Genomic DNA, 21,339 nt, shown 5'->3' on the forward strand with positions numbered 1-21,339 from the left:
TGTCTATCACAAACTTAAGGGAATGCTGCACATAATATAGAAACAAGGACTATCTAGTTATAAATTCTGACTGATTTTTCATCATCTTACTGTTGCTTCTGGTTCTTAATTTGTGTACCTGATTGTAGCTAATGCTTAAGACTGAGCAACAGATGTGATTTTCTGTTTAGTGTACTTCTCAGGGTGGGCCGGTGAGTCACTGTCACTGTCCATTTGGCTTTTTGCTGTCAGCCAGGTTTTGCTGCCTTTCTCACAGCTTTTTGCAGCTCTGTCAACTTTGCATTTTTAATAAATGTTCCTTGTCATTTCACTGCATGATTTGCTCTAAGACTATTGATTTTCCTAGTTTCAGAGCTGCTTAGTTTTGACTATGTTTACAGCTAAACTACTATTAAACTTATGGTTTTTAAGCATTTATAATTTTATCTTGTATGGTTCTCAATTTAAAAAAACAACATAAATTCTTTGAACTATAAGACTAAGCGCTAATTCACAGAGGGACATAACTGAAAAAGAAGACCACAATATGTGCCTAGTTCCCAGTGTGAAATCTTTTAGCAAGCTTCTGGTACAGTGCTGGGAAAGAGGTGAGTATTTCAGAATAGGCTTGACAGCAATTGGATACAATGGGTGGGAAACAGCTATTCTAAGAAGCAGGAAAAGTTAAATACATTGTTTTTTCTTAAATTTGATATTTTTGTGCAACTTACCTGTAGGGTTGGAATTTATAAACCCAAAGCAGTTTCCTTAGTTTAAGCACCTGAATCTTTTATTTCAAGTTGGAAATGGGAAGGAGATTTGCATATGTCCTTTTAAATGAAGTCAGTGTGTACCATTGCTTCTGATATTCTGTTTTCTTACAGGGAATTACTTTCTTAGGAAATTATAGATATGTACAGCCTAATCAGTGATTTAGACTAACAGATTGCAGTGTTCTTCACAGCTTACTAAATTCTCTATTATGCTACTTGAAATACCGCTTATATAATATTCACATTTGATTAACAAGCACATCAAAACCAGTTTGGGACTAAACAGGGAACCTGATTTGTAGAAAACACTTGTCTCTTGTGTCACTTTCCACAACGCTTGGACAACATACAAGGATTAGCAGCGTAGGGTGACTCTTGTCTGACACATTATATTTTTCCAGTCTTGCTAAATCACGGTTTCACATCAAAGCTACGTTTAAGTATTACCCTTATGCTAATCGTCTTATAGGTCATTTATATTTGTATTACATTTACTCATCTTTCCTTTTGTTTACTTACATGCACTGTTAACATCCAGAGTTCCTCCTTAAAATAGACTATCAGATTTGCATTAGTCTTTTAAGCATCTGTGTTAGTATGTTCTAGTGTTGTTACTACCATGCTGCATCTTCCTAAAGCAATTCTGAACGCGATTGTCTGTAGCGAATATGCAGCTACTGGCACAATCACTGTACTTGAATTAGTTAACTTTTTCAAAAAGAAAGACAAATACATTCAGACTTGCACAAAGTCAAAATAAACCTAAAAATTGTACCTGTGTTCCTGTGGAATTTTTCCCCCCAGTCAGTGACTGTCTTCTCAAAGGTTTGTAATATAAAATGCAAGGGAAGCATTCCAAAAGAACAAGTCATTGACTGCTATTCAAAACTGCTTACAAACATGAATACTATAAGAACTAGTAGAATGGCAATTGCAGTCTTTGTAGAATATTAATGTGCTACTTTGCATGAAGTAGGCCTTTGTTATGAGTTCATTTTATAGGTGAGCCAGTGTAGATTGTTTTCAATATGGAATATGACATGCAGTGGTATTAAGAAAACCTAGTTGCACATATTGCCGTCTCTTAATATGCAATTAAGTATAGTTTTAAATCCTAAGATTAATCATACTGCATGCAAGGGCAGCAAATTAAAAACCACTCTGAGTATTTTGTCATTATTCTTTCATCAATTAATGTAGAAAGATGGTGCTACCTATTGTGGATCTAAATTTTGAAGATTGCAGTTAGTGTAATTTTTATTCATAATTGTAATGAATGATTATTTTGTTTAACCCTTTAAAGTGAGTTGTTTAAGTTTAATTTCACATCATTTATCAAGTACAGAAAATAGATTCTCAGCTATTATTTCCGTGCAGAGCAACTGTTCTAAAATATTATTAGGATTATGAGATAAACTGGTCAAGATATAGATGATGAGTTGTAGCAGATTTGGTCATGTGAAAATGTCTTCTCAGAAAATAGATAACAGAATAGAAAGGGTTTGTATAAAACCAACAGATTTAGAAACTTGTAAAGTCATCTATTCTGAGAGAAAGATTGTGATTTAAAGAGGAAACAAATCAAGATTGGAGTTTAAACCAGTGTATGATGCAAAGAAGATAAACTAAGTATTTTTCTACCCTTTATCACTATGAAAGAACTAGACGGCATTGAAATTTGAAGGTTAAAAAAAAAAAACTTGCCTCTGAGAAATACACACATTTGTTAAGGGTAATATCTAGTATATTTTTTTATCCTTATCTTCAGATACTGCGTGGAAACTTTCTAGCTACCATCTCTGTGTGGGATATTCCATGAAAATTCTTGCCATATGAGCTAATTCTCTGTAATATTTTTTCTTCTCCGCTTTATCCTTTTGCTTTGGACTATTGCTGTCACTTCAGACGTGTTTCTCTCCAAGGCAGTAATTTTCAGTCAATGCTTTGTGCTTCTCTGAAGATCCACATCTGATGGATCCTAAAGGGTGAGTAAGAAGAGTAGATTCAGGAAGTACTGTGATTCTAACCTTTATCTTGTTCTCAGAAAATGTCATTAGAACATGCTGCAATTTATAGAAGGAGTCCTAAATGTGCTAAAAAATTCAAAAACTGCAATTGCAGTTTTTGAAAACTGTCACTCAACGTTTTTGAGTGTTTCCAAAGCTGTTTTAGTTTTTTAGAAGGAAAATGGGGCACCTGGTAGCAAGGATGGGAAGACCAGATATGAATAGAATAACCTTCAAATGGTGGTTACTTTTAGGAACAATGCATGTGGATTACTTCCATAAAAATATTTTTAAGAGTTACCCACCTGATCTATTATTTTTTTTCTGGTACAAATGTGGTGAAAAAGAGCATTGGTTGAGGAAGGATGTTCTATTGTCTGACTCTCCCTACAATTACAGTTGAATACATTTCTCCTTTTTGGCAGTTGTGCACTTTTGATTGACAGTAAGTCTGTGTTTTAAGTCAAGCAGTATGAAGTTCAAATAGAACTGCGAAATAAAAGATGTTTGTCCCAGACAAAGATGATTTCCTACTGATGAGTGAAGAACACAGTTAACTGACTTTTCAGGTTCTACTACCTTTTATCAACATCAGGAAGAAATTCACAAAGCTTTGTACAACTGCTGTTGTTAGTAACTTTGTCAGTTAACTCTAATAAAGCCAAAGAAAAGCAGCAAAAGCCATTGACTTGATCCAGAAGGAAGTCTTCAGTCTCATGTTTCAACACCTGCAGAAGATGCATAATACTGTGTCTGGCATCACTTTCATTTTTGGTATTCGAAGATCATGGTTTATCAGGAGAATTACCCTTGAAATTGCTTAAATTCTTTTATCCCGTCTCAGTTTAGATCAACTGGCTTGGGAATTTGGCAGTATATAGAAGCTTCTTTGTCTTCAGACTTGTGATGTTCCTCATGATGCCACAACTGACTTGCTTTTGTGAATTCTGCCCTCTCACAAGCGTGGGGATTCTGCCTCTTACTCTCTCAAACATCCTTCCTCTTTTCAGTTGTTTGCTAAGTGTGTGCGTGGGAGAAGCAACGCACTTCAAATACTCCTTAGAGACTTGGCTAAAACTGCAATACGGCCTTCCAAAAAGTTAGTTGTCATCTTCGTGAAAGTCATAAGAGGGATTATTTCACAGTTGAGCATGTATATACTCTGTTTACTTCTGGGAGAAGTCTACATTTTTTTTCCCAGGTTGATCCTTGAGGTCTTGGAGCCAGTCATTCAGTTTGGGTGATTTGATCATAAGATCCTTTTGGAGAATACAGCTGTTGTCATCAGATGTTGGCCAGAATATTTCTCTGTTAACAAGGCCATTTTAGATCTGGCAAAGTCATTATAAAATTCTCCAGTTTCAGCCTATGTAATGAATACATAAATTTAAAAAACCAAAACAAAACCAAAAACATAAATTGGTTGACTTTTCATGTGGTTTGGGTTGGGTGAGTGGGGGGGTGTTTTTACTTCTGTTGCTGAATGGGAACTAGATGATGGATGAAAATATAAAACAGTAAAGTTCTGAAGATAACACCTGGAAGCATGACAGTGGAATTGGGAAGAAGTTACACTTATTTGCGTCATCAGCTTCTCCAGCTAGTTATCAAGCTGTCTATAAAAATTCTAAGTATTCTAAAATTCTAAGTAAAAATTCTAAAAATACACAATATTAAGGAAGAGAGATCATCCTGTGACAAGACCAAATGGGAATTTTTTAAGTGTTTGCAGACTGTAAACCTTAAAAACTTTTCTAAAACCGTGGCTCTGTGCTGATACAGTATAGGAGAACCTGAATTTGATTTAAATGAGTTAAATTCAGTAGCAGAAACAGTCACAGCATGAGTTCCTTATTGGCTAATTTGCTGTCATGAGGGAAACTTGAAGGAATGTATTGCATGGCTGTCTTAAAGCCATTAAACTGTTGCAGTGCTCTCGTTCTTATTTGTTCATAGTCTGTGAATTGCTGTATTATCCTAGAAGTTTTCCCTCTAGTGTAGTGTACATGTTCTCTACAGTAGCACTGATAGCAATGGAATGTACAAAAGCTCAGATTCAGGATAATGACATTATTCTAATAAGGTAAGTTTGAGCATTAAAATGAGTCTTCTTTTCTTTTGTAACTGATGTCTTTCACTGTTTAGTAATGTTATGATTACTATGCCAGGTAGGTTAGACCTTCTAATAACTAGAAACTGGCTGGGAGTCAATTACAGCATAACAAAGAGGATCTCTGCACCTTAATTTTGATAGGATTTGATTTTGTTACTTCCCCTTTCTTTTAATGAGTCAATCCGTAATGATTTCCTGTCATTTTTTTGTTAGTTATTTCCTGCACTCACTTGAAATTGTTTTGAAGGTCTAAGTGGCCTGTGTATTCAGTATGATTTGTTAATAAGATATTTTAACCTCTTTCACAGTGGTTTTAATCCTGCCTAGCAAATTAGGCAATTATGTTAAATTGCATTAGATGTACAGCATTATATCTGTTTAAAGTAGCAAAGAGAAAAGAGGAATACTATTATGCTTACTAAAGGCACCTAATAAAAGGTTGCTATGTTTTTGCATGTATTGCCTGCTGGTAATTATTACATAGAATTAGCTGATTGTAAATAGCCTTGTGCATTTCATAAAGTAGTAGGTATTTTGAATTATTACCTCCGGTCCACAATTAGGAAGATGCTTTATTTCTTGTTCCAGACTATTTAATTAAAAAAAAAAAAATCTGTCTCAAACTGAAACTTAGCTATCCGTCTGAAAGTCTAGCCATTCTCTAAAATGTTGGAATTTTTCTAGTCTTTGTAGGAAAAATTTTTAATAAATATCATACTATATCTAACACCACATACTGATTGCACAGGAAATCTGACATTAGCATTGCATTTTGCATACTGTGTGCACATTTAGTAATCGGCAAGTACTGTGACACCTGCAGAAAAACATCTCTGAGAATCTGTTCTGAATGTCATTTTCCTTAATCCTTTTAGTACAGTGCTACTTCTTTCACACAAAAGGTCATGTGCCGTTTTAATGGTGGTGTAGATTAGAGACTGTTTTCTGTAACCCTCTTAAAACTGTATTAAGCTCTGAAATTGTTTAAGGTAAATATAATATTCTAATTGCATTTTAAACTCTACTTTCTATAGAAGCAGCTTGCAGTGTTTAAAATTCTGCTATTCCAGTCCCCTTCAAAACATCCATAGTTTTGTAAAGAATGTAAAGAGATTTGTATCTTTTCCTTTGGTTTGCAGGTTTGATTATTTTCTACTTTTTGATTTTTCTTATTATTTATCCATTTTTTCCCAAGACCATGTTCTTGTGGGAAGCCCAAATCAAATTTTAAAAGTTGTATTTTGTTCAGATTCAGAATTCAGAGACCTTAAGAGCAAAATAATTTGTGGCGATTGAAGTACACAGGAGGTTGATTTCATCAGATTCTTGTGATTTCACTCATGACTCAGAATGTGGTCATGCCACTGGGACACTTTATCTTACCTTCTGTTTTCCTGCAATGAGTGAGGGGAAAAAATGATGAGACAGAAGGATGGAGAGGAGGGGGCAGCAGGGAAAATGGATGGGAGAGCAGGTTGTAACTGCTAAGGAAGACTCAGGAGAGGTTTTCAGATGTAATTCACCTAATATTGTGGCTGGTTCAGGCCATTAGAGGATGTAATAACCTTAGTTGAAAAGTGGATTTCGACTCCTTTTCTACAAAATTCAGTTCCATCAAGTGCAAGTATGTTCTTGACTTCCAGTGTTTTTGCAGACCGACACACTGTTCTGTTGCTCCAGTTGTCTGTTATTCACTGTCTGGTTTGAGTTTTCTGATACCCTGACATTATTTTTATGCAGCTATCATACCATGTTCCTGTGAATGACAACTGGTTTCTGGAAACTTTAGCTTACTGTCGTCAGGGTCCCATGTGGGTCCCTGCAGATATATTGATGTCAGCATTGTGGAAGAGGTCTACAAGACACCTCAGTCATTTGCCTAAAACACTGTATTTTAGGTTTCTCAATGCAGATGCTGTTTCATTGGGCTTTGTTCAGATCTTTTTGACTTCGAATGTACTTTGAACTCCAATCAGGCTGTTGTTTCAAAGTGTTTCTTGAATTGATGCTTCTGCTTCAAACTTAGTTGCTTTAAACTTCTTTGAGATCTCTGTAGTTTGGGTGCAATAGTCTCCTTTTGGGAGAGCTCAGTGCAGCAGAGTGCACTTCTGGTCATTTTTAGCTTTATTGTTCTTAGGTTTTTGGCTTAGCACAGCCATTTGATAAAATCATCTGTACTTTTGCCGGGGTACCCAGCTCTTAGATATCCAACTCAACTGCAGAACATTATCTTTCAAACAGATTCTTTGAAGGTTAAATGAGTCTGTACTTCTCCACTACTTGTCAATTCTAGGTAGTCTTACTGAACTGTGTTGAAAGTTTGGCATAAGATATGGTACCAAAGAGTGAAAAATCATGTGCTTCTCTTCCTAAATTTTCTTCAGCTTTCTTCTAGGTCATTTCAAACCCTGACATTCCCAGATTCATCATTGCTCTATGTCATCCTGGTAGCACAAGGAATGAGGCCTGTTGTAAATGACTGCGTGCTTGCTAAAAATTGTGGTGCTATACATCCAAATTCTGGTTTAATTATGCACTCTCCAAAGTCTTTTCCTGTAGTTGAGGCCGGTTGTGCCAGCTGACACGCTTGAGATTTTCAGAACAATCTAGATGCCAAGTTTGGCCATGCACAGACTATGACTTGCATAGCAGAGGACTTTGCCCAAACTACTTGAGTGGGAGTTGAGCTATTCCCGGTTTAGGTATAGGAAGCCCTTGGACTTGGGTTCGCTTCGTATGACCTAGTATGTTTCACTAAATAATAATAATGCTCAGATCGCAGATCTTTCTTCAATTATTCTTCCATGATCAGATGGTATCATAGCTTTTAGAATTATAAGCATTTTCCTGTACATAAACCTTCCTATATATTTCTACATTCTTTTCTGCTTCAAAAATTGAAAGAAAATCTAGTTGGCTTCTGATGGTCAGTTTATAGTTTAACGCCTTTCAAGTTTACTTTGCTTTTTGGTGTTTTGCCAGGATGCTGCAATTTTTACACAAGCTGCAGATTATTTTCAGTTTCAAAAGGGTCTTTCTAAATGTACCTGTCTTTAGAGTAACTCCTGGCATGATGGATTTTAGAGGGCCAATCTTGAATGGTGTATCACTGCTTTCCAGCACTGGTTTCATTGTGACACTCACAAATTCTAAACTGCTGCTCTGATGCTCTTAAAAACCTGCCTTTACACTACTGTGCTGCTGTAGCATTTGAAAGAAAGAAAAAAAAATAGTGAATATGTCTAGAAAACTACTGGCTTGGGGTTTTCCAGAAGAGTATAATGGAAAATTAATGGAGAAGTAAAATTTGAAAGAGAAGCCATATTTTCTCACAGTCATACTCATTTAGTTTCTGTAAAGCCTAAAAAAATTGTAGGAAGCAATCTGTTCCATTTTCTGTTTTGTCGTGTTTTAGTCAGAGGACTAATTGCTTCCAAAATCAAGCTTTACAGCATGTACATAAAGTTTTAGATACACTGTGGTGTACTTATGATTTCATGGTGTGCTGATTTTGTCTGGGACAGAGTTAATTCTCTTCATAGTAGCTAGTATGGGGCTATGTTTTGGATTTGTGCTGGAAACTGTTGATAACAGTGATGTTATTGCTGAGCAGTGCTTACACCGAGTCAAGGCCTGTTCTGCTCCTCACAACACCCCACCAGTGAGTAGGCTGGGGGTGCACAAGAAGCTGGGAGGAGAAACAGATGAGACAGCTGAGCCCAACTGACCCCAGGGATATTCCACACCATATGACGTTACACTCAGCATATAAAACTGGATGAAGAAGAAGGAAAGGGGGGACATTCAGAGTGATGGCGTTTGTCTTCCCAAGTAACCGTTATGTGTGATGGAGCCCAGCTTTCCTGGAGATGGCTGCATGGGAAGCAGTGAATGAATTCCTTGGCTTGCTTTGCTTGTGTGCGTTGCTTTTGCTTTACTTTTTAAACTGTCTTCATCTCAACGCACATGTTTTCTCACTTTGACTCTCCTGATTCTTGCCCCTATCCCATTCTAGGGGGAGTGCGTGAGCAGCTGTGTGATGCTTCGTTGCCAGTTGGGGTTAAACCATGACATGTAATTTATATTTTGTGTGATTTTTCAATTAAGTATTTTGCTTCTGTAATTTCTCACATATTTAAGCTGAATAAACAACATCATTATCATGTTCTTAAATTCTGTTAATCCACTCAAGCTTTCTTCTACATACATACATAGTCCACATAGTTTTAAATTAATTAAATAAGAAAGTAGCACTACTTGTCTATCCTGTCTAATTTTTATGAAATTATGATGTGTTTTAGGTGGATGTTAGAGTCATTGAAGCGCCATATTTTGCTGTCTTGTTTCATAGTAATATCTAAGCGAAATATCCATTTTAGGCAACTGGCTTGTGAAAACATTATGTTAATATGCAATGTAAATATTTTCCTAAAGATTTTTTCTGTACAATAAAATGTAGTTTTTTTCCAAAACAAGAGGAAGGATAAGTAGATAAAAACAACACTACTTCCTAAACCAAAGGCAATGGTTGGTTTGGTTGAACGTTGCCTTGAACACTTATACAATATTCAGCCTCTACGGAAGAGGAAAAAGAAGGAAACCTGTCTTTAGTATTATCCTTTCTTTTTTATGAAAAGTGTACAGGGACTTTGATTCATTGAATGAAAGTGATTCAGAAAGCAGATGTTACTTTTTTTTCTTACGAATCTTAGGCTTGTGTTCCAATGAGCTTTGTCCTTTTCCTCATGTAGGACAGTGTCTGGGATCACTCCTCTTGCTCTTTTTTAGGTGTTTTTATTTTGTCTTATTTTTCATGGATTTTCTGTTTTCTTTTGCGGCAGATAAACACAAGCTTTGAGTACATAATGCATTTTCAGTTTGTCCAAAACCCCCTAGATTTCTCTGTGATTCTGAACCTGGAATAGTGGATTCTCTGGCTTTGTGGGAAGGACTGAAGTCTCTGAAACTGAAGAAGTTTGTGGTGTGTATAGAGCCATTGGTTGCTGGCTTCCAGATCTGAAAACAAGCTTTACTTTGCCTGGGAAAGGGACAGGCATTTTCTTCTCTGAAGAAACGTAATGGTCGTTGTGGGCAGGGCAGCAAAGTAGACTTGGAGACAGAAGACAAGAATGGCCATGCTGTTGGACCAGAGGTCAAATATTCTGCTTCTGACAGTTGTTATAGCAGATGTTCAGGGAAGAGTTTGGAGAAGTTTCCAGGAACATTCCCCCAGTCCCCAGCAATTTGGTTTAAGGTGGAAGGTGACTTTTTACATGTGTGTCAGTGGATTTCACTATCATATGATTGTTTCCTTTCACCCCATGCATACATTCAGCTTTCACAGTATCCCGTGGCAAGCAGTTTAAATCCATGTTGTGTGATAACTTACTACTTTGATTTGATTTTGGACCAGTCATCTGCCACCTGCTAGTTTCGTTTGGTACTTTCAATCGCTAGTATTGGAAGAGATGAAATGTGAGGCAAGGTTATCATACTTATAGGGAAAAAAAAGTGCCTTATGAGTTGAAAAGCATATTCAAAAGCTTCTTTTAAAAAATGAATTAATCATGATTACGTACTAATAAAGATGTATCTTGCATTACTGTCAGGATTGTGTTTTTTACAGCCATTTAAGTAAAATGATTGCTGTTTATTTTCATTACTTCTGTGTGTTTTCTGAAGATATGGAAACTTCTGTCAATAAATCATTTGAAACTAATATAGCTGTATTTTTCAGCAATCCATTGCTTTCTGATGTGATTTTAATTAATAGAGGACTTTTTATTGTTGTTGTTATTCAAAACTTAATTTTAATAATTTAGTGTCATTCTTTACCTATAAAAATGTTATGTGTGATGTTTACTTTCCAGACTCGCTTAGATTACTAGAATTGCTGTATACTTTATGACATTTCTTATGTCAACAAACAACGTCTATTATTTTAATGATACAGTTATTGCATATGGTACTCCTACACTTGCTTGTGGTAAACAAAAGAAATGCAGATCAGACAATGAAGTGATGTTATGAATGTGTTACCTCTCGCCTTTCTGCTAAAAACAGAAGGTTGATGTGTGTAAGGCTGACCCAGGGAACTGGAAACCTTGAAGGACAGACAAGTCTGCCTGTGAACAGGACCAAGTTCTCTCTGGGAAGGCCCGTTCAAACATCAGCTACAATCAAAGCACTGTAGGGTTTTTGGTCAGGAGGAGCTTCCTTACCACTTTTAAGGGCACTTGAAGAAAGAATATGAGAGCTCCTTTCTGTCCTACTCCTTGCTTTTCTTACGGGCGGCAGCTACTAAATGGGGAAAATGATGGGTTGACAGGTTTATATTCTTCCTGCTTTTTTGACTGTTTTTCTGATATGTTAGAATAACTTTCATGTGATACTTCACCTTCTAGTTATAAAATCTGGATGTTTACGTGCTGGGGCCTTAGTCTTTGTCGTTGTCTCAGTTTCCACTAGTAATTAGCAGCTTCTTCATAAACACATCTGTATTATCATCCATCTCCCGTCCTTTGACTCCCTGAAAGCTAAACAGAACATGGATAGAGAAATACAAGTCCCAAAAGGACTCTGAAGATGGGGTGGAAAGTGAGGGAGAACAAAGTAAGTGGTACAATCCATTGTCAGGTTTTAATGGCTGATTGGAGTCAAAAGCCATTGTAAATTGTATTAAGACACCATTTTGGAGGGAAGCATACATCTGAGGGAGCTAAGACCAGGGAAATTTGCTTTATAGTTGAATTGACAAGCCTCTTTCCTCTCCCACAGTTCTGTTTTCCTGTCAGTTTACAGGAATGGAGGCAACCAGGAAAAAAACCAAAAAAACAAAAAACCACAACACTTTCTGTAGTAGTGAAGTGTTCAGAACTGAAAAAGATTTGTTAAATTGTTAATTATTTTTGTTTGTTTCTTTCTCCATTTTCCCTGATAGTGAATTTGCATGCCACTGTCTGGTCTAGAACTTTACTCTTTTTTTTAATTAGAGGTATGCTTAAGTAGCCCATTTGATTTGGAAGGACCATACTACGATACTTTAATAATCTTTATTTCAGATTTTTTTCTGGAAAAAAAAAAAAGCTTGTGAAGACTTGATTTTTTTTTTTTTTTTTTAAATTGTGGAATAGATTTCAAAAATAACATATAAGACGGTAGTGATAGTTGAAAATTATGCCTCATAGATTGGAATAAAATGTTTATACATTCCCATTATTCCAAGAAGGTTCATACATTCATTTTTCAGTTGTTCTCTCCAAATGAGATTTCTTAGTGGCTCATATTTTTGCTCTCTTTAACAGGATAACGGGGCATAGAATTTATTTTTTAAAGATTTCTATGTCTTTGTTATGTTATTTTCAAGGCAATTGTTATGATTCTTACTCCAAAATGGAAGCTTGAATGCTCTACTGCTGGTATATTTAATTTCTTACAATATGCTGTGGGAATCATATTGCTAGATAAGAGTAATATTGCTTAAGATGGCTTGGGAATTTCTTGTAATTCCGTGTGTCATATTAAGGGCTTGTAACAGATGACCCTGCTAAATAATATGTGGAAGAGGCACGATGCACAGTTGTCTCAGGGATAAGCATCTTCCCCTTGGGTGACAGAATTTAAAGTGCTCATTCTCTTTGCTATCAAAAGTATTTTCCAGAGTATGCTGAATTATGAGGTCTGGGCAGGCATCATTTTCGCAAGATTCTTACTGTTGCTTCTGAAACCTCCCTGGCGTAAGGCTGCCCGGGACATCCAAAGTGCTGTTGGCAAAACGTTGCTCAGGCCTGTGGTCACTGCACATGCTGGAGCTGCAGATTTGTTTGTTCTGAGAGTTCAGCTGATGGTCTCTCCTCTGGAACTTAACTTTCAGAAATGTTATTAATTCCTTGCCCCTTTCTTCAGGTGTGTTTGGTCTTGGTCTGTTTGCAGAATCGTTGAATCTTAGGCAGCTGCTTGAGAAGAAAGTGATAGCATGAATAAAGATGACACAACTAGATTTTTCTGATCCCATTGAATAAAAGATCAAAATACGTTGAAAGTTTGGGGGGGGATGTGGTATAAATTTAAATAAGGAATTGTAAGTGGTGTGAATTTTGCTTTAGATACTGAAAGCGGGTGTAAATCAGTTTGAACTTTCTTGGCAGGTGAATATTGATGTGGTTAATGAGGATTATGATAATTGGGAGGAATGTTAGGGGAATATGCATTTCAAAATCACAAAACAAAAAGCAATCAAAGAGAAATGCTAATCAGCTAAAAGCTGAATCCTGAGTCATGGCAATTTGTAAGCTAATTACCTTTTAACTTAATAGTATTAAAATCAGAACAAAAAGATTTCCGCTAAACTATTTCATGCATGCCTGCCTTAAATATTTTAGAGATGCTTATCAGTATGTTATTTAAACACTAAACAGCAATTAGAGATAACATCTTTTATCCTACTGTGTGGTTTCTTAAGCAATGGATATTGTTGGGTTTGTAAATTTTAATGATCCACGTAGAGGTTATTTCCACACTTAGGGAACATCCAGTTAAAAGACTTTCCTTGTTGCTTTGAAGTAAAATGCCTGTTATCCAACTCTACAAGACACACTCTAAAAAGATATTTGTATTGTATTTAGAACACGAACAACAGCAATGAGTAGCCTGGATAGGGATTTCTCAAATGAAAAATGAAGGGGCAAGAACAAGAGTGCCTGTGAGAATTAATCATCTTTGTTCATAAAAAGAGAGGATGTATTACCACCTGAGAAAACAATTCAGTCATCTTGAAATATATTTCCTTTAACCTCTGACTCAGATTGGACACGCAGAGTACAACAGAATTGATTTTACTGAAAACATAGGGGTTTTTAGCATTACTTTAGCAAACATACAGAATTTACTAAATGCTGATCCCTTGTTGGTGGAGTCTCCAGCCAATCACTTCTTTCTTAGTTTTCATTATGATGATTTAGAAACTTTTTTCCTAAAAAGTGATGCTATCAAATATCTTTCCATTTATAGACTTGATACATCTTCTAGAAATGTCAATTTTATCCCTTTCTAAAAAGCATGGGTGTGTAAACACTCATCTTTCCAGCTTGTTTGATTCAAATTCATATAAATATGCCACTATTTTATATAGCATTATGTGTTATGTATAATTATTTGTTGCAATATACATTTAAACTTTTTATCTTCATAGGATTAAAAAGCCTAAACAGGTGCTAACTGAATTGTAGGGAGGAAGGCTTTTTGTCATTGATCAAACATAATGGTGCTTCTAGATTAATTTTAATTATATTAATTTTGTCAGAAATTTCAGCATTTCAATATTCCATTCTAAACCAAAAAGCAGATTTCCCCAGTTAGAGCTGTTTCTGGCTTATTCCAGAAAGCATACAGGTGTTGCTGATGCTTTGTCCATAGCCTGCAGAAATATCTGAGTTGCATGGGAACAAATACTAGTTGCCATGAACATACTCTCTTTCATGTCATATTAATGTGTATTTGCACTAGTAAAGGATTGTCTCCATTCTGTAGGTTCTTGGAAACATAAAAGAAGTAAAAGTTTTTTGCTTCTACTTAGAAGCTAGCATCTCTTTTGCATGTGAAATTTACAGCCTAAACAAAGTACAGCACTAGAAATACACATTGCAGCTAGTAAATGGCTTAAGAGTTGTAGAGAATTTCTTCAAAGCTAATATTTATTCTCTTGTTCTTGTTTTATATTGCTGTTATTGAGAGCATTTGAATAAATGATAAATGTGCACGAACCACTAAGGTATGAAAACAAAAATACTCTTAAGTGCAGAATTGCACTAAGTGCAAAAAGTTGCACTTAGAATATCACTTGAGGTTTTTCTCTCAATCTGGTTGAATAACCTTCAGAAGTCACGTCCACCATTCCGTGAAGGTTACTTCAGTTCTATGTTTTCAGCTCCCTACTTTTTGTCCATAATTGCTGAAGATTCCAACTCTAAATCTGTCCACTAAGACAGCAGTGGCTTGGGAATTTGTCCAGGGCCGTCTGATCTGTTGCTTTGCAAAGAGTCGGTATAATGAAGTCCCAGGGACCTGGCACACAGGTGGCTTTTTAGCACTCTGTCATTGCTGCCTACATTTCTGAGCAGTTTCCTCTAACATATTAGTACTGGTTTTTATGACAGCATTGTAAAGAAGACAGAGAACTTCTTCTCTTCTTTCAGATTAAGTAGTAAATGTGTGTGCTATTCCAGGTGGTCATCCTGTAATGCAGGAGAAGCTTGGAGAATTGATTTCAGTGAAAAGCTTTGCCACTTCCTGCATTCTGGAGATGTAAATATGTAAATTCTGATTAGCAGATCATCAAACTCAGCCAGGAGATCCTTGTCCCCTTGTCTCCATCTTGTTTAAACCTCAATCTTGTATCATTAATCATGCTTTAAAAAGCATTTAACTTTGAAAAGTTTGTTTGGATTGAGAAATCAGAGTAGGAAAATAATCTCAAAAGTTAAATTCAAACTGAGGTGTCTGCAAAATGCATCTTACTGCCAAGAAACATCTTTCGAAATACTTGGTGAGGAAGAATCATCGAGAATCACAGAACCACAGAATAGTTTGGGTTGCAAGGGACCTTCACAGGCCATCTAGTCCAACTCCCCTGCAATGAGCAGGGACATCTTCAACTGGGTCAGGTTGCTCAGAGCCCCATCCAGCCTGGCCTGGAATGTCTCCAGGGACGGAGCATCTACCACTTCTCTTGGTAACCTGTGCCAGTGCTTCATCACCCTTGTTGTAAAAAATTTCTTCCTCATGTAGCCTGAATCTCCCCTCCTTTAGTTTAAAACCATTAACATCTTGTCATAACATGCCCTGCTAAAAAGTCTGTCCCCATCTTTCTTACAGGCTCCTTTTAAGTACTGAAAGGCCGTGATAACGTCTCTCTGCAGCCTTCTCCAGGCTGAACAACCCCAACTCTCTCAGCCTGTCTTCATAGAGAGGTGTTCCCGCCCTGTGATCTTCTCCAGACCCTCTCCAACAGGCAAGGATTGATCCCACAAAAAAATAATGTCCAAAACATGTACTGCACACCTATCTGATCTGTAAAAAGAGTAATTATCTTAGAATTCTTTCTGAAAAACAGAGTTAGTGTTAAAGCTGGTACTAATTATTTTGGAATTATAGTCTACACACTGGTGAGCAAGATGAATAGGTCTGTTATCTGACTGCACCATTAGGTAACAGTAAAGGTATTCCTCCAGAAATTCTGTGTCATAAATTTGCATTGCTAGTAATTGCATCAATTAGTCTACAAAAGACATCTAACAAAAGAAATGGAGACATGTTTTGTTCAGATTATTAAATGGGTTGGAAAGGTTAATAAGCCTTAAGGTACAAAATGTTCTGGACTGATTTTTGTTTTCCTGGTTTTATAAAACAATATTTCAGAGTGCATTTGTCCCCTGAAAAGCGATTACCTCAGAAAAATACTTCCTCCTTGCCATCAGACTTGCCCTTTCTGTTTGAAGTCAGTTCTGTGTGCCTAAAATAATTTTCCTTTAGTGCAGTAGTACTTGCAGAGGAAAGAGAATTAGTTAGCTTGTGGTTTCTATTATCCATAATCAATTTGATAGTTTACTAAGTTGCAATTAGTTGCACTTTTCAAGACCTACTGAAAGTAACACAGTTGCTTAACTGCTTGGAAGAGCCTGAGGTTAGGGGGATAAGTGAAGTGCCATAATTTGCCTTTCTAAAACATTTTCTATTGATTCCTCATGCAAAAGGAAGATCTGAGTGAATTTACAAGGTCGACACTTAAGAATCAAACAAAAGTTTTTGCTTGTAGCATTGTAGTTCTAATATCCAAATTACAGGAACTAAAAGCATAAAACTTCAATTTAAGTTTCTCCATAGTCATTTTTCTGGGCACTATCATGCTTAATCACTGTAAAGAGTTTCAAAACATGGTACTTCTGAGGATCTAGTTTAGAATGGGATGAATTACGTCCTGAAAGACCCTGGGACCTCCTCAGTTGCCAAAACTCAGACATCTAATACCACACTGGATTACAGATGCTGACTCTTGTATAAAGCTCTATTCATGCATGTGCCTTGGGTACCCTTGGACATACAAAATATATATACATAGCTACATTCAAGCAATTGAGTCCCACCCCCTGCTTCCTTCTGTTGACTAAAACAGAAACCAAGGATAACAATCTAAACTTGTTGATGCCTGTGTTTGGTCAGATGACTCCTACACTGAAAGTCTCAAGGGCAGACTGTGTTGGCCGTTAGAGTCATCTATTCCCTAGAAATTCAGGTAATCATTAATACTAGTTGTTTTCTCAACTTAGCTGTAATTTAGTCAAATAAGCAAAATAAATACATTTATCTCACCAGTATTCACTAATAGTCAAAATAATCACTGTATAGGCATGGTTGTCCTAGAGTCAGATGCTTGGTATTTGAAGAACCAGACTGTCTTGCTAACCTCTGCTTTAGAATAAGGTTTTCCCTAATTATACAGTTTGGTTTAATTTGACTTATTAAGTATTTGCATACTTTTAATTGTCCTTTCATATTTTTTGCTGTCTGTTGTGATAAGAATGTGTATCAAATTCTTGGCAGCAGCTTTTGAACTGCAGGTTTTTCCTACCAGATTTCAGAGAGATGGAACTGGATCATGCAAAACTAGGGACCATATTTGTCAGCAATCTGCCTAATTTTCAAGATGTCTGAAAAACTCAGCAAAATGACTTCGCTACATTGAGGCTTTGCAATAGGATGGCTGTGGTGTCCCTGAGGTGGGAGATTACCTGAAAGACATTGCCCTGGGGAGCCTCAACACAGATTTTAGGTTTAAGATCTTCTGGCTCACACAGGCAAGGTGAGCAGTCCCTGAGCAGCTGATAGTAGCAGCCTTACCTGAGGAAGGTAAAGTGCTGTCTTTTTGTTAGATTCTAGTGGAATCAAAAATTACTTACAGTGTAAAAACAACTGTGATGTAATAAATTTCACTCTTTGGAAAGTCTAGCGGTATATGGCTTAGGGTGGGTAAAGTGGTTTGATACTGATTCATAGACCCATGTCAAAGCCAAGGCCCATCTGGCTTTGTACTGCAGGCGTAAACACTTGTTTAGGCTCACTAGAGGTATTAGTCCATTTCCTAAAATATATAATTAATTTTCTAGCAGCTATGATTTTACCTTTCAGTTCTGATCATCTAGCTACTGTAATTGCAGCCTTTTTCAGAACAAGGTAATCGCATGTTATTGGTAGATTTTTCTGTTAAGGAAGACACAGAATTTTTTATCTTATCAGTTATTCCCTATGTATGGCAGAGGTTCTGAAAGCTTTGGTTTGAAGTTGCAGTTTCCAAACACAGGACAGATAAATTTATATTAGATAAAGCTGTAAGGCTTTTAATGCATTTCTAATTTGGTCACTGATCTTATTTCACAAAATGACTCTTCCACTTTTTAACTGACTCATATGTGGTACTGGCTTGTGTATTTCCTATGGAGATTGATAATTTGGAGTTTTTATTTGCTTTCTAGAGCTGTCACTTTGAATAGATTACTGTCTGTATTTGGGAGTAAAAAAAATTATTCCTTGTTTATTTTATTTCTCAGAAAACAGAAACCCACTGATTTAAATTATATGCCTAAAACAAACAAAGCTGTTGTTGTTATTTGTCTGTAGATCATTGTCATATGTCAAAGCCTATGGATAATTAGGTAGAAAAAACCCTCTGACTCATGAACAGGAGGTTATGTTGACTTTTCATTTGGTAGTATGATTGAGAGTTAGTTATTTGGCTGTTATCACAAAAAGGAAAACGTTCCTTGGAAGTAATCATGGTGAGTGTGTAGCCATTCTGATTATATAAATACTACTGCACAGTTTAATGTTATTTCGTAACATGTCATCTGGGATGGTGGGCTGCAGAAACAATTTCACACTGTGCTTACCTATCAATTTTTCTTTATTCCCAGATCCAGGCCATGTACGACATTACCCAGTATGAGAATATTTTTCCTTTGTGCATGATGCTGGAACAACTTCTTCAAAATGAGACAGAAGAAAGTAACATTTCAAGCTCAGACTATGATGGAGAAGAAAAAATCAAATTTCTGAGGAACCTTGATCAAATTATTCTTTACCTCTCAGATGAATTCCCTTTGTTTTCTTTATATTTATGGAGAGTGAGTGTTCTTCTGAACTCAGGTCAAATACAAATTGATTAAAACAAGCAGCCTACTTTTTAGCAGTGTATTTGTTGTGGGATTGCATTGGAAAATTTTTGAGCCAGACAGGAAGATTGTTATTATTGGAAAACATTTACTTTAAACTACTATGCTATACAGCAGTTTCAGTGATAATGCAATTTATTTCCAATTTTAAATATAGGAAAAAATGTAATAATCCAGGCGCCATTTTGAATAAATCCCATTTCTCATAATGTAAACCAGTATGTTGGTGCTTGCATACACAGTGAAAATGGCAACAAAGAAAGTTGTTTCAGGTACTGTTTAAAATTAATGCTATGAATTCTAAAGTCAAGATGTGTGTAGAGCTTCCGAGTTAGGAAACTAGTGTCTGTCTTTTAAGAGCTGTATAGCTTCTGCGTGCTTTAGAGACAATGGCTGGTGGGCAGAAACAAAATGTTTATTTTTAAACTTGGTAACTTACTGCTACAAATTCTTATAGGACAGACTTAGTTTCTGATTTAATCAAGAGTTATTGTTACCTGAGCAAAATAAAGTCTATTGCTCAGTTTTACAACTTTCTTACATTCATTCTATACTGCTTGGCTTTACTTGTGTGTGCTCAAGGGTAGGCCGAATAGGCCTAATTTAGTCCGAGTTGACTAATGATTTCGAAGATTTAATCTGAATAAATTTAACTCCTTTAATGAGTACTTTAAACTTCTCTGTTCAAAATTAATGAATATTGATAAAATCCCCTTTGTATATTTATGTATTATTTTATTTTTAATTTTTTATTTCTATGCAATGGAATGATATTCATATAATAATTAAAGTAACATATTTTAACAGAAATATTAAACATAAAAGGCCTTTAAAAGCTGAGTTCAACAATACCTCAACTAATCCACAGTCTTCGACAAATTTAGAGGGTAACTATTATGATGAATGGCATTTTTCTAATAGATAAACATCATTTGAGTTTTATTGTGTCTCCTAGCAGTGCATATCCACCATAAATATTAAATGTTTTTGGCATTAGCGCTTATCCTTCCACTTGCATTTGTTTCATCAGATCAATTTTTGTCAGAAAAATCCTCTGAAACACAACTTTTTTAATACCGTAAATAATTTATCTTGTTCATTTGAATGCATTTATTTCAGATAATAAACCTTTATTTTTCTATATATGTAAAATATATTAATATTTACAAAACAAATTACTTTGATGTTGAATTGGCTGCCCAAAGAGTGATTCTTATACTTATTTAGACACTGGCCACTGTTCTGTTTCTTAAACTTTGTATTTGGTATGTCATATGGTAACATTTGTTTAATGCCTTCTTGTAGCAAACTTTCTTTCAACAGAGATGTTTGATTTGCAAAACAAGTGTTCCTGAGTATTCACATTAGAAAATCAGATAAGTTTAGCCAAATTAAAGAAAATAAAGTTAAATAAGTATGTAATTTGGGTAGCCACTGAGGAACTACTGTGCCCTTTTTGTTACTGCTTTCCTTATTTGTTTGTTTCTTTAAGGTACAGTATCAGTTCTTCCACCTCCCTCTGCAGCACTGAAAGCACGATTACAAAAAAAAGCAAGGAAGGGAATAAACAAAACTGATTCATATCTAATTGATAATTTTCCTTTTTAAAAACAAAAATTAATTCAGAAGTGTTTTTTGAAGAAAAGACACAAAACACAGGAGGACACTGGAATCTGCATAATGGCAAAATGTGTATTGTTTCATGACTCCTGTTCTAAAGAAAAGTTTCAACGCTAGATTGCACACCACTGCATATTTGCTGATCTACTGGCAAAAAATATTTTTGTTATTAGTAGAGCAACTCAGCCACAAAAGGACACATATTTTCTTCTTTGCAAATTGTAGTGTTTTCTCACCAGTAAGCTCTATAGGCTGCGGGAAGAGCGATGGATGTTTTGGGAAACACACGTGTCCCTGATAAGTTTTGAAGTAACTGCTGACTTGAGATACGATTTTTGAAGTCTTTTTCACAGCATACAGAGAGAGGGGGGTTGTGTCCAGAGGTGGCACTTATACTTTGATGGAGATTTGAAACGGTTTGTTAGGCAGCCTTGAAAGTTCTGGGGCAGAGTGAGTGTTCCCCTTCTGATGCCGTCACAGCAATTTAGGCACACACTAACTAGCCTCTCTGCAAAAACGCTCTTAACTGGTCACCTGGGCTGTCCTTATCGGCTTCAGTGCAAAATTAAATAGTGCAGCTGAACCATGTTAGTGACCATATCTCAGATTTTGTGGGAGCAATAACC

At 36.1% G+C, this 21,339-nt stretch overlaps 1 protein-coding gene across 1 annotated transcript in view; it reads left to right on the forward strand.

The window, feature by feature from the left end:
- MEI4 (meiotic double-stranded break formation protein 4) overlaps positions 1–19,088 on the forward strand; it is a 72,827-nt gene extending 53,739 nt beyond the window's left edge. Inside the window, exon 5 of the mRNA XM_065632696.1 lies at positions 18,836–19,088. Within this exon, the coding sequence (XP_065488768.1) occupies positions 18,836–19,087 (252 nt within the window). The 3' untranslated portion in view covers position 19,088. The remainder of the gene's footprint in view (positions 1–18,835) is intronic.
- Positions 19,089–21,339: the final 2,251 nt, after the last annotated feature.

This window comes from Caloenas nicobarica, chromosome 3 (genome assembly GCF_036013445.1).
Source record: "Caloenas nicobarica isolate bCalNic1 chromosome 3, bCalNic1.hap1, whole genome shotgun sequence".
NCBI classification, from domain to species: domain Eukaryota; kingdom Metazoa; phylum Chordata; class Aves; order Columbiformes; family Columbidae; genus Caloenas; species Caloenas nicobarica.